The sequence below is a fragment of the Entelurus aequoreus genome, linkage group LG01 (genome assembly GCF_033978785.1).
Source record: "Entelurus aequoreus isolate RoL-2023_Sb linkage group LG01, RoL_Eaeq_v1.1, whole genome shotgun sequence".
Taxonomy (NCBI): Eukaryota; Metazoa; Chordata; class Actinopteri; order Syngnathiformes; family Syngnathidae; genus Entelurus; species Entelurus aequoreus.
The window spans coordinates 99,878,248-99,891,274 of NC_084731.1; the positions used below are offsets into that span (position 1 = coordinate 99,878,248).

At 40.7% G+C, this 13,027-nt stretch overlaps 2 protein-coding genes across 3 annotated transcripts in view; one reads left to right on the top strand and one right to left on the bottom strand.

The window, feature by feature from the left end:
- The window catches only part of rhobtb3 (Rho related BTB domain containing 3), a 109,084-nt gene extending 103,175 nt beyond the window's left edge, over positions 1 to 5,909 (bottom strand). The window contains exons 1-2 of the mRNA XM_062063555.1: positions 5,775 to 5,909; positions 1,108 to 1,339 (exon numbers count right to left, since the gene is read on the bottom strand). Coding sequence (XP_061919539.1) covers positions 1,108 to 1,339; positions 5,775 to 5,809 — 267 coding nt within the window. The 5' untranslated portion in view covers positions 5,810 to 5,909. The remainder of the gene's footprint in view (positions 1 to 1,107; positions 1,340 to 5,774) is intronic.
- LOC133660222 (uncharacterized) lies at positions 3,162 to 10,346 on the top strand. Of its 2 annotated transcripts, XM_062063511.1 has the most exons (4): positions 3,162 to 3,671; positions 9,539 to 9,563; positions 9,630 to 9,688; positions 9,871 to 10,346. In XM_062063511.1, exons 1-4 carry the CDS (start codon positions 3,269 to 3,271, stop codon positions 10,044 to 10,046), a joined length of 663 nt encoding a protein of 220 aa, XP_061919495.1. In that variant the 5' UTR covers positions 3,162 to 3,268; the 3' UTR covers positions 10,047 to 10,346. The 2 variants fall into 2 exon arrangements, with proteins under 2 accessions (XP_061919495.1, XP_061919501.1); XM_062063517.1 differs by lacking the exons at positions 9,539 to 9,563; positions 9,630 to 9,688 and having other exon boundaries at positions 3,166 to 3,671.
- Positions 10,347 to 13,027: the final 2,681 nt, after the last annotated feature.

Sequence of the window (13,027 nt, forward strand, 5' to 3'; positions counted from 1 at the left end):
GAGGAGCTGGTCTGAGAAGTAAAAGATGTTCATATGTTGTTAATATTTAGTCTTTTATTGTTCATAGTTAATATTGTAAATCCCACTTTCTTTATTTTCATGTACATTTTGGGTGTCCCATTCAATAAAAAACTGTAAAATTCCTTTCCATTTTTTAGAGGTTGCCTGTCATAACTTTTTTACAACTCTATGGGACATTGTGACTTTTGGTTTTAGTGTTGCTGAAAAAATGGACCCCAACACACATACTGTACAGCACATTTTTACAGCTAAATGTGTATATATCATTTATACACACATACACATTGGCCCCCCCAGACACATTTTTTCTCTCATTGTGGCCCCCGCGTCAAAATATTTGCCCAGCTTTGTTCTATTGTATTGTTTTATACAATATTTCTAATCTTAAAACAGGCATGTTCCAGTTATAATTGTGTCAGGAACAGATGCAGAAGCACATTTTCACAACAAATTTCTGCATAAAAGTGATAATATATCATATTGTACGTGTTTAGTACACTTTGCATTCATATGTTGCTGTTTTTTACCTTTTTGTTGTGTTTTGCTTGATTGTAAAAGATACACAACTAACAAGGAGCTGGTCTGAGAAGTAAAAGATTAGCGACGTTCATATGTTGTTAATATTCAGTGTTTTATTGTTCATAGTTAATATTGTAAATCAATAAATAACTAAAATTCCATTTCGTTTTTTTCGAGGTGGTCTGTCATAACATTTTTAGAACTCTATTGGACATTGTGACTTTTGGTATTAGTGTTCCTGAAAAAAAGTGAGCCAAACACACATACTGTACAGCACATTTTTACAGCTAAATGTGTATGTATCATTTATACACACATAGGCCACCCAGACACATTTTTATGTCTTAATGTGGCCCCCGAGTCGAAATATTTGCCCAGCTCTGTTCAATTGTATTGTTTTATGCAATATTTCTAATCTAAAAAGGCATGTTGCATGTTATAAGTGTGCTGTTTTTTTAAATAAAGAAGTGTACGATGTTGATTTGAGACTCAAGTGTTGATTTGAGACTCAAGTGTTTTGAGGTTGCGCCTCTTGATTATTACCCGAGTCCGAAAGAGATGGCTTACCCAGCTGGGACAGTCTTGGACCACCACAGTGACATCCCCGAAGACCTGCGAGGTGTACTCCATGAAGGCCGGGTTGTGGAGGCTACTCTCCAGATCACTGGGACCCACCAGGGCCCCGTGACCCAGGTAGCTCCACAGCAACCCTCCTTGTAGCTGGCCCTGGCCCATGATCTCTTCCCCTTGGCCGACTCCGCCGGGACACTCGCTCCCCAGAGCCACGATGTGAATGGACCTGTGAGGCGTGAGCACAAGACGGTAAAGACCCAGAGGAGAGCACTTGAGGAACGCCATTGACTCCTCATTCACGTTTACGGTGGAGTGACCGAGACACGAGAGGCTCGGCGGAATACAATGATTTGCAAATCATTTCAAGCCATATTCAGTTGAATATGCTACAAAGACAACATATTTGATGTTCAAACTGATAAAAAAAAATGTTTTCTTGCAAATAATCATTAACTTTAGAATTTGATGGCAGCAACACGTGACAAAGAAGTTGGGAAAGGTGGCAATAAATACTGATAAAGTTGAGGAATGCTCATCAAACACTTATTTGGAACATCCCACAGGTGTGCAGGCTAATTGGGAACAGGTGGGTGCCATGATTGGGTATAAAAGTAGATTCCATGAAATGCTCAGTCATTCACAAACAAGGATGGGGCGAGGGTCACCACTTTGTCAACAAATGCCTGAGCAATTGTTGAACAGTTTAAGAACAACCTTTCTCAAGCAGCTATTGCAAGGAATTTAGGGATTCCACCATCTACGCTCCGTAATATCATCAAAGGGTTCAGAGAATCTGGGGAAATCACTGCACGTAAGCAGCTAAGCCCGTGACCTTCCATCCCTCAGGCTGTACTGCATCAACAAGCCACATCAGTGTGTAAAGGATATCACCACATGGGCTCAGGAACACTTCAGAAACCCACTGTCAGTAACTACAGTTGGTCGCTACATCTGTAAGTGCAAGTTAAAACTCTACTATGCAAGGCGAAAACCGTTTATCAACAACACCCAGAAACGCCGTCGGCTTCGCTGGGCCTGAGCTCATCTAAGATGAACTGATACAAAGTGGAAAAGTGTTCTGTGGTCTGACGAGTCCACATTTCAAATTGTTTTTGGAAACTGTGGACGTCGTGTCCTCCGGACCAAAGAGGAAAAGAACCATCCGGATTGTTAAAGGCGCAAAGTGTAAAAGGCAGCATGTGTGATGGTATGGGGGTGTATTAGTGGCCAAGACATGGGTAACTTACACATCTGTGAAGGCACCATTAATGCTGAAAGGTACATACAGCTTTTGGAACAACATATGTTGCCATCCAAGCAACGTTACCATGGACGCCCCTGCTTATTTCAGCAAGCCACGTGTTACATCATAGTAAAAGAGTGCGGGTACTAGACTGGCCTGCCTGTAGTCCAGACCTGTCTCCCATTGAAAATGTGTGAAGCCTAAAATAGCAGAAGGGAGACCCCCGGACTGTTGAACAACTTAAGCTGTACATCAAGCAAGAATGGGAAAGAATTCCACCTGAGAAGCTTCAAAAATGTGTCTCCTCACTTCCCAAACCTTTACTGAGTGTTGTTAAAAGGAAAGGCCATGTAACACAGTGGTGAACATGCCCTTCCCCAACTACTTAGTCACGTGTTGCTGCCATCAAATTCTAAAGTTAATGATTATTTGAAAAACATAAAGTTTATGAGTTTGAACATCAAATATGTTGTCTTTGTAGCATATTCAACTGAATATGGCTTGAAAAGGATTTGCAAATCATTGTATTCCGTTTATATTTACATCTAACACCATTTCACAACTCATATGGAAACAGGGTTTATACATAAATGTTGATATATGAAAGTAAGGCCTACATTTTCTAATTGGCTTAATGGTGTACAATTATCAATCAAATCTTGGAGAATGATTAAGAGTTTAAAAGCCCTTAAATTGATATCTTTGTTGAAAACATTTAAAGTGATTTAGGTAGCACTTTTTGTCTATTTTTTTGTATGTATTTATTTATTTTTTTCCTATATTTTGGTATTGTTAGTCTGTGTTTTCTTTCCTGGGTGTTGAAGGGCCTTGAGTGTAGATGTGTGTTTGTTGTTGAATAAAAGATGAAAATGGACATGGTCTAATGACTTGTATCGGCACACAACAACTTACATGGCGGTCACGTCACGTCACGTCACGCTGCTGTCCTTCCTTCCTCTACGCCACGGAGCGTGTCCTAGCTCCTCGCCGCGCGTGTGCCCGCCAGTCTGCGGCAGTCAGGCTCGCCTTTTTCCGCAGTCAGCAGTCAGCCTGCCGCGGCTCCGCTCCGCCGTCAATGTCGCTCTCATCGGCGGCTGGTCGCCGTGGAGCCGCCTCGCGGTAACTGGCGTCCCCGCCGCATCGTTACTCATTCACGGCAGCGGAGTTGGGACGAGTCGACGACCCCCGCGGTGCGTGTTGGACCAACAGCGACACCTAAATGTGCTGAACGCGGACACGTCGGCAGCGGGGGAGACACATCATCGAACACCGGGAACTACCGGCCACATTGGTGACGTAGCACCGTACAACTACCGTGAGTCTTGTTGGCAACACATCCCGGACAGAGGGGGGGGGGGGGGAGAGCCGGAGAGGGAGAGAGAGAGAGGGGGGGGGGGGGTGAGAGCGGGAGAGAGAGAGAGAGAGGGGAGAGAAAGAGAGAGAGGGGGGGAGAGAGAGAGAAAAAGTGTGAGAGAGAGAGGGGGGAGACAGAGAGAGAGCGAGAGAGAGAAAGAGAGAAAAAGGGGGGAGGGGGAGAGAGAGGGACAAAAAGAGAGAGAGGGAGAGAGAGAGAAAGAGGGAGAGAGGGGGGAGGGGGAGAGAGAGAGGGGGAGAGAGAGAGGGAGAGAAAGAGAGAGAGGGGGAGAGAGACAGAAAGAGGGGGGGGAGAGAGAGGGAGAGAGATAGAGAGGGGGACAGAGAGAGAGAGAGAGAAAGAGAGAGAGGGGGAGAGAGAGAGAGAGAGAGGGGGGGAGAGAGAGGGGGGGAGACAGAGAGAGGGAGAGACAGAGGAAGAGAGAGGCAGAGAGAGAGAGGGAGAGAGAGAGGAAGAGAGAGAGGGGGGAGAGAGCAAGAGAGAGAGGGGGGAGAGAGGGGGGAGACAGAGAGAGGGAGAGAGAAAGAGAGAGGCAGAGAGGGAGAGAGAGGCAGAGAGGGAGAGAGGGAGGGAGAGAGAGAGAGAGAGAGAGGAAGAGAGAGAGGGGGGAGACAGAGAGAGGGAGAGAGAGGCAGAGAGAGAGAGGGAGAAAGAAAGAGGGAGAGAGAGGCAGAGAGAGAGAGGGAGAGAAAGAGAGAGAGGGGGGAGAGAGGGGGGAGACAGAGAGAGAGGTAGGGAGAGAGAGAGAGAGAGAGGAAGAGAGAGGGGGGGAGAGAGCGAGAGAGAGAGGGGGGGAGACAGAGAGAGGCAGAGAGAGAGAGGGAGAGAGAAAGAGAGAGGGAGAGAGAGAGAGGGGGGGAGAGAGGGGGGAGAGAGGGAGGGAGAGAGGAAGAGAGAGAGGGGGGAGAGAGAGCGAGAGAGAGAGAGGGGGGAGACAGAGAGAGAGAGAGGGAGAGAGAGGGGGGAGAGAGAGGGGCAGACAGTGAGAGAGAGAGCAAGAGAGAGAGAGAGAGAGAGAGTGGAATGAAGCAAGAGTCTGACTCAGCAGGTATGTATCACGTGCAGGCCGTTAGTTCAGTGATGTTTCAACCAACTAACCAGATATGTCCAGGGTGTATCCCGCCTTCCGCCCCAATGAAGCTGAGATGGGCTCCAGCACCCCTCCCACCCTCTCGAAAGGGACAAGCGGTAGAAAATAGATGGATGGATGTTTTAAATCACTTTTATTGAGGGCCGCGTCGCATTTATGGCTAAGGGGACTTGACACATGGAAGCTCACTGAATGACAACATTAAAGATAGAATAGAGTTTGATTGTCATTATTACAGTCAACAAAATATGAGCAGATCCCCTAAGGTGCATACACAATCATTTAGTAATATAAGTAGTAAAAAAATGATAAAAAAGAAGATATGTATATATATATATATATATATATATATATATATATATATATATATATAAACCCCATTTCCATATGAGTTGTGAAATGGTGTTAGATGTAAATATAAACGGAATACAATGATTTGCAAATCATTTTCAAGCCATATTCAGTTGAATATGCTACAAAAACAACATATTTCATGTTCAAACTCATAAACTTTTTTTGTTTTTGCAAATAATCCTTAAAGGCCTACTGAAAGCCACTACTAGCGACCACGCAGTCTGATAGTTTATATATCAATGATGTAATCTTAACATTGCAACACATGCCAATACGGCGGGTTAACTTAGAAAGTGACATTTTACATTTCCCGCTAAACTTCCGCTTGAAAACGTCTATGTATGATGACGTATGCGCGTTGACGTCAATGGTTGAAACGTAAGTATTGGTACCCCATTGAATCCAATACAAAAAAGCTCTGTTTTCATCTCAAAATTCCACAGTATTCTGGACATCTGTGTTGGTGAATCTTTTGCAATTTGTTTAATGAACAATGAAGACTGCAAAGAAGAAAGTTGTAGGTGGGATCGGTGTATTAGCGGTTGGCTGCAGCAACACAACCAGGAGGACTTTGACTTGGATAGCAGACACGACCTCACCTTGACTTCCTCCGTCTCCGGGCCGCTGACCGCATCTATGATCGTCGCTCCGTCGATCGCTGGAACGCAGGTGAGCACGGGTGTTGATGAGCAGATGAGGGCTGGCTGGCGTAGGTGGATAGCTAATGTTTTTAGCATAACTGTGAGGTCCGGTTGCTAAGTTAGCTTCAATGGCGTCGTTAGCACAGCATTGTTAAGCCAGGCTGGAAAGCATTAACCGTGTAGTTACATGTCCACGGTTTAATAGTATTGTTGATCTTCTGTCTATCCTTCCAGTCAGGGGTTTATTTCTTTTGTTTCTATCTGCATTTAAGCCCGATGCTATCACGCTAGCTCCGTAGCTAAAGAGCTTCGCCGATGTATTGTCGTGGAGATAAAAGTCACTGTGAATGTCCATTTCGCCTTCTCCACTCTCATTTTCAAGAGGATATAGTATCCGAGGTGGTTTAAAATACAAATCCGTGATCCACAATAGAAAAAGGAGAAAGTGTGGAATCCAATGAGCCCTTTCACCTAAGTTACGGTCAGAGCGAAAAAAGATACGTCCTGCGCTGCACTCTAGTCCTTCACTCTCACGTTCCTCATCCACAAATCTTTCATCCTGGCTCAAATGAATGGGGTAATCGTTGCTTTCTCGGTCCGAATCTCTCTCGCTGCTGGTGTAAACAATGGGGAAATGTGAGGCGCCCTTCAACCTGTGACGTCACGCTACTTCCGGTACAGGCGAGGCTTTTTTATCAGCGACCAAAAGTTGCGAACTTTATCGTCGATGTTCTCTTCTAAATCCTTTCAGCAAAAATATGGCAATATCGCGAAATGATCAAGTATGACACATAGAATGGATTTGCTATCCCCGTTTGAATGAGAAAAATTCATTTCAGTAGGCCTTTAGGTTACAATGTTGGATGTTGGTATATACCAGGGGTCGGCAACCCAAAATGTTGAAAGAGCCATATGGGTGAGGGCCGACATCCGGGCAACTGAGCTACATACGGGTTCTTCGAGCCATAGCAACCAGACTGGCGTTGAAAACAAACCGTTGCCCTTACTCTTTAACTTGTCGACCTACGCTGGTTAAACCCGTCATTCTGCCTCCAAAATGCCGAAAAACTGTGTTGTTTTTGGTTGTGCTAACCACAACTGGAAACAGGGAAAACAAAGGTTGTATTTTGTTCTGCCAAAGCGTGATAAAAGCCCACAGAGACGAGACAAATGGCTCGCAGCTTTACACCGGGAAAACGAGGACGGTTCTCACTGGAGTCCCCCAAAGTCCCGGGTCGTGTGTTCGGATCACTTCGTTTCTGGTAAATATAAGGAACAAAAATCCACCTTCTTAACCACAACTTGGCTATACCGTCCGTGCTAATGTTGTACTAGTTGAATTTGTACCTTATAACGTTCGACAGCTGAAGTTGTTGTTGTACAAAAATAACATGCGGTATATACTGTATAGTCTATAGCCTAGCTAGCTATTTTCGAAAACCGGACAACGAGAGGATACCAAAGGCAGCGTTAAGATGGACACCACCGGGAAAACGTAAACCAGGGCGGCCAAAGAACACCTGGCGAAGAACAGTTGTACTTAAACAATACATGTAGCCCTCAAATCTGTCAATATTTTATACACTAACACTTGATCTTCCGCGTCTCTTTCTTAGTAGCGCGCAGGCTAAGCTAACTAGCAAGCTAAGCTAAGCCTGAGAAGCTTTAAAGTTCACTGAAACGAGTCTGACGCAAATAATACATTTTCGTTTTCTCACACGATATGCGAATAAGTAAAAATGCGTAAATGAAGGATTTAACGCCGACTTCCAAGCCACAACGCTCGTTAAATGCTTTTTCTGTCAATGCTGTGTTCGCTGGTTTGTTTTCAACCAATTCCCGGTTGCTAGGGGATTGGTGGGCGGAAGTGACGTAGGTCCGCCCTCACCCATTGGAGCAAAAATACAAAAACAAATTTGTCTGGAGCCGCAACAAATTAAAAGCCATATTACATACAAATAGTGTGTCATGAGATATACATAGAATTGAGATGACTTAAAGGAAACTAAATGAGCTCAAATATAGCTACAAATGAGGCATAATGATGCAATATGTACATATAGCTAGCCTAAATAGCATGTTAGCATCGATTAGCTTGCAGTCATGCAGTGACCAAATATGTCTGACTAGCACTCCACACAAGTCAATAACATCAACAAAACTCACCTTTGTGCCTTCACGCACAACGTTAAAAGTGTGGTGGACAAAATGAGACAGAAAAAGAAGTGGCATAAAACACGTCCTAGAAAGTCGGAGAAAGTTCTACATGTAACAACCAAGGTGAGTTCAAGGACCGCCAAAATTAGTAGGACAAAACGGCGCTTGCCAAATACTCGCATGTTTAATACAAACAGTGTGATTTATAACAATTAGGGAGGTTTGTGTCATGTTTGTCCTCCTACAGAAACCATACTAAAACAAAAAATAAAAATGTTTCCCCTCATCTTTTTCCATTTTTCATACATTTTTTAAAAAAGTTTCAGAGAGCCACTAGGGCGGCGCTAAAGAGCCGCATGCGGCTCTAGAGCCGCGGGTTGCCGACCCCTGGTATATACTGTACATACCAAATATGTATTTACACAAAACCACACTTAACAAAAACAATTTAAAAAAGACATTCCCCCTGGTTGATATTTTAGTAGTTTTAATACATAAAAAAATGACAAAAAATAATGAAAATAAAATACATAAATAAAATAAAATACCAATAAATAAAATAAAAAACATACACTTTAAAAGTCTTGAATCTGTGATCTTCCATCCATTTTCTACCGCTTGTCCCTTTCGGGGTGGCGGCGGGAAACACTTAACCCAGGGAAAATAAGACAGAAGTCTAATTAAAACAGTAATGGTGGATCATGACAAAGAAAAGTCCAATGTGATATTAAAAAGGTAAAAGTGCATGAGGAGTAATCACTTCAACTCTACCATGTCTGCAGATTCATGCTAACACAACTCTACCATGTCTGCAGATTCATGCTACACAACTCTACCATGTCTGCAGATTCATGCTAACACAACTCTACCATGTCTGCAGATTCATGCTACACAACTCTACCATGTCTGCAGATTCATGCTAACACAACTCTACCATGTCTGCAGATTCATGCTACACAACTCTACCATGTCTGCAGATTCATGCTAACACAACTCTACCATGTCTGCAGATTCATGCTAACACAACTCTACCATGTCTGCAGATTCATGCTACACAACTCTACCATGTCTGCAGATTCATGCTAACACAACTCTACCATGTCTGCAGATTCATGCTAACACAACTCTACCATGTCTGCAGATTCATGCTACACAACTCTACCATGTCTGCAGATTCATGCTACACAACTCTACCATGTCTGCAGATTCATGCTAACACAACTCTACCATGTCTGCAGATTCATGCTAACACAACTCTACCATGTCTGCAGATTCATGCTAACACAACTCTACCATGTCTGCAGATTCATGCTACACAACTCTACCATGTCTGCAGATTCATGCTAACACAACTCTACCATGTCTGCAGATTCATGCTAACACAACTCTACCATGTCTGCAGATTCATGCTACACAACTCTACCATGTCTGCAGATTCATGCTAACACAACTCTACCATGTCTGCAGATTCATGCTAACACAACTCTACCATGTCTGCAGATTCATGCTACACAACTCTACCATGTCTGCAGATTCATGCTAACACAACTCTACCATGTCTGCAGATTCATGCTACACAACTCTACCATGTCTGCAGATTCATGCTAACACAACTCTACCATGTCTGCAGATTCATGCTAACACAACTCTACCATATCTGCAGATTCAATCAATAAGGAGGCAATATCAAGCAGCGTTGGGAGTAACTCAATGCAGTATGTAGTAAACCAGTAGGCACAATCTGCAATCAGCGCACCTGGACCTCATGAGAGGGAGCTGAATAAAGGACCAGTGGACCCAAGGATCCTGGCGGGAACTTAGTTTCTCAATGGTGTAGTCTAGCTTGATGCTCTCTGTTTTCCCTCCATGCCTGACTTCCTTGTTTGTCTTCCCTCAGTGCCCTCCCGAGTTTTGCCCTTGGTGATTCTTCCGTTGATGTCCCCTGTGGACTTTGGACTGTCTTCCTCGATCCTGGACCCTCGCCCGGACGCGGACCTTGTCACTCCTCTCCTGCCCTGGACCACCTGCCTGCCCCACGGACTGCCTCGTTCCTTCGCTCTCAACACTTGGTAACACACACTTCAGCTAACTACACACATAACCTCACACACACACACACTCTTGGGTTTTGACACTCTCCATTTCCTTAGCTAAGTTTATTAGTTAGTATTGTTTATTATTGACTATATATATATATATAATACATTATTGAACATTACTGCCCCCTGGTGTCTGAGCCGTCATCTCCCTCTGTTAAACCATAACACTTTGGCCATTAAAAGCCAGTCATTACCAGGAGTTATCTCACCTTCTGAGCAGCCTCTGATGTACTAATGGTTTCTAATGTTGTAAAAATGTGTGGAATAAATATTAAATTTCAACATTTCTGTCAACGAAGATTTGCTTCAGCCTGCGACACATAGTCATTTTGATAGTAGGCTAATATAGCTAATATAGACACTTACATCATGTGTTGCCTTCATTATAACACTTATATAAGACTTTTAAAGTCATTTTGATAGTAGGCTAATATAGACACTTACATCATGTGTTGCCTTCATTATAACACTTATATAAGACTTTTAAAGTCATTTTGATAGTAGGCTAATATAGACACTTACATCATGTGTTGCCTTCATTATAACACTTATATAAGACTTTTAAAGTCATTTTGATAGTAGGCTAATGTAGACACGTACATCATGTGTTGTCTTCATTATAACACTTATATAAGACTTTTAAAGTCATTTTGATAGTAGGCTAATGTAGACACGTACATCATGTGTTGTCTTCATTATAACACTTATATAAGACTTTTAAAGTCATTTTGATAGTAGGCTAATGTAGACACGTACATCATGTGTTGTCTTCATTATAACACTTATATAAGACTTTTAAAGTCATTTTGATAGTAGGCTAATATAGACACTTACATCATGTGTTGCCTTCATTATAACACTTATATAAGACTTTTAAAGTCATTTTGATAGTAGGCTAATATAGACACTTACATCATGTGTTGCCTTCATTATAACACTTATATAAGACTTTTAAAGTCATTTTGATAGTAGGCTAATATAGCTAATATAGACACTTACATCATGTGTTGCCTTCATTATAACACTTATATAAGACTTTTAAAGTCATTTTGATAGTAGGCTAATATAGACACTTACATCATGTGTTGCCTTCATTATAACACTTATATAAGACTTTTAAAGTCATTTTGATAGTAGGCTAATATAGCTAATATAGACACTTACATCATGTGTTGCCTTCATTATAACACTTATATAAGACTTTTAAAGTCATTTTGATAGTAGGCTAATATAGCTAATATAGACACTTACATCATGTGTTGCCTTCATTATAACACTTATATAAGACTTTTAAAGTCATTTTGATAGTAGGCTAATATAGCTAATATAGACACTTACATCATGTGTTGCCTTCATTATAACACTTATATAAGACTTTTAAAGTCATTTTGATAGTAGGCTAATGTAGACACTTACATCATGTGTTGCCTTCATTATAACACTTATATAAGACTTTTAAAGTCATTTTGATAGTAGGCTAATATAGACACTTACATCATGTGTTGTCTTCATTATAACACTTATATAAGACTTTTAAAGTCATTTTGATAGTAGGCTAATATAGCTAATATAGACACTTACATCATGTGTTGCCTTCATTATAACACTTATATAAGACTTTTAAAGTCATTTTGATAGTAGGCTAATATAGACACTTACATCATGTGTTGCCTTCGTTATAACACTTATATAAGACTTTTAAAGTCATTTTAATAGTAGGCTAATATAGACACTTACATCATGTGTTGCCTTCATTATAACACTTATACAAGACTTTTAAAGTCATTTTGATAGTAGGCTAATATAGCTAATATAGACACTTACATCATGTGTTGCCTTCGTTATAACACTTATATAAGACTTTTAAAGTCATTTTGATAGTAGGCTAATATAGACACTTACATCATGTGTTGCCTTCATTATAACACTTATATAAGACTTTTAAAGTCATTTTGATAGTAGGCTAATATAGACACTTACATCATGTGTTGCCTTCATTATAACACTTATATAAGACTTTTAAAGTCATTTTGATAGTAGGCTAATATAGACACTTACATCATGTGTTGCCTTCGTTATAACACTTATATAAGACTTTTAAAGTCATTTTGATAGTAGGCTAATATAGACACTTACATCATGTGTTGCCTTCATTATAACACTTATATAAGACTTTTAAAGTCATTTTGATAGTAGGCTAATATAGCTAATATAGACACTTACATCATGTGTTGCCTTCATTATAACACTTATATAAGACTTTTAAAGTCATTTTGATAGTAGGCTAATATAGCTAATATAGACACTTACATCATGTGTTGCCTTCATTATAACACTTATATAAGACTTTTAAAGTCATTTTGATAGTAGGCTAATATAGCTAATATAGACACTTACATCATGTGTTGCCTTCATTATAACACTTATATAAGACTTTTAAAGTCATTTTGATAGTAGGCTAATATAGACACTTACATCATGTGTTGCCTTCATTATAACACTTATATAAGACTTTTAAAGTCATTTTGATAGTAGGCTAATATAGCTAATATAGACACTTACATCATGTGTTGCCTTCATTATAACACTTATATAAGACTTTTAAAGTCATTTTGATAGTAGGCTAATATAGCTAATATAGACACTTACATCATGTGTTGCCTTCATTATAACACTTATATAAGACTTTTAAAGTCATTTTGATAGTAGGCTAATATAGCTAATATAGACACTTACATCATGTGTTGCCTTCATTATAACACTTATATAAGACTTTTAAAGTCATTTTGATAGTAGGCTAATGTAGACACTTACATCATGTGTTGCCTTCATTATAACACTTATATAAGACTTTTAAAGTCATTTTGATAGTAGGCTAATATAGACACTTACATCATGTGTTGTCTTCATTATAACACTTATATAAGACTTTTAAAGTCATTTTGATAGTAGGCT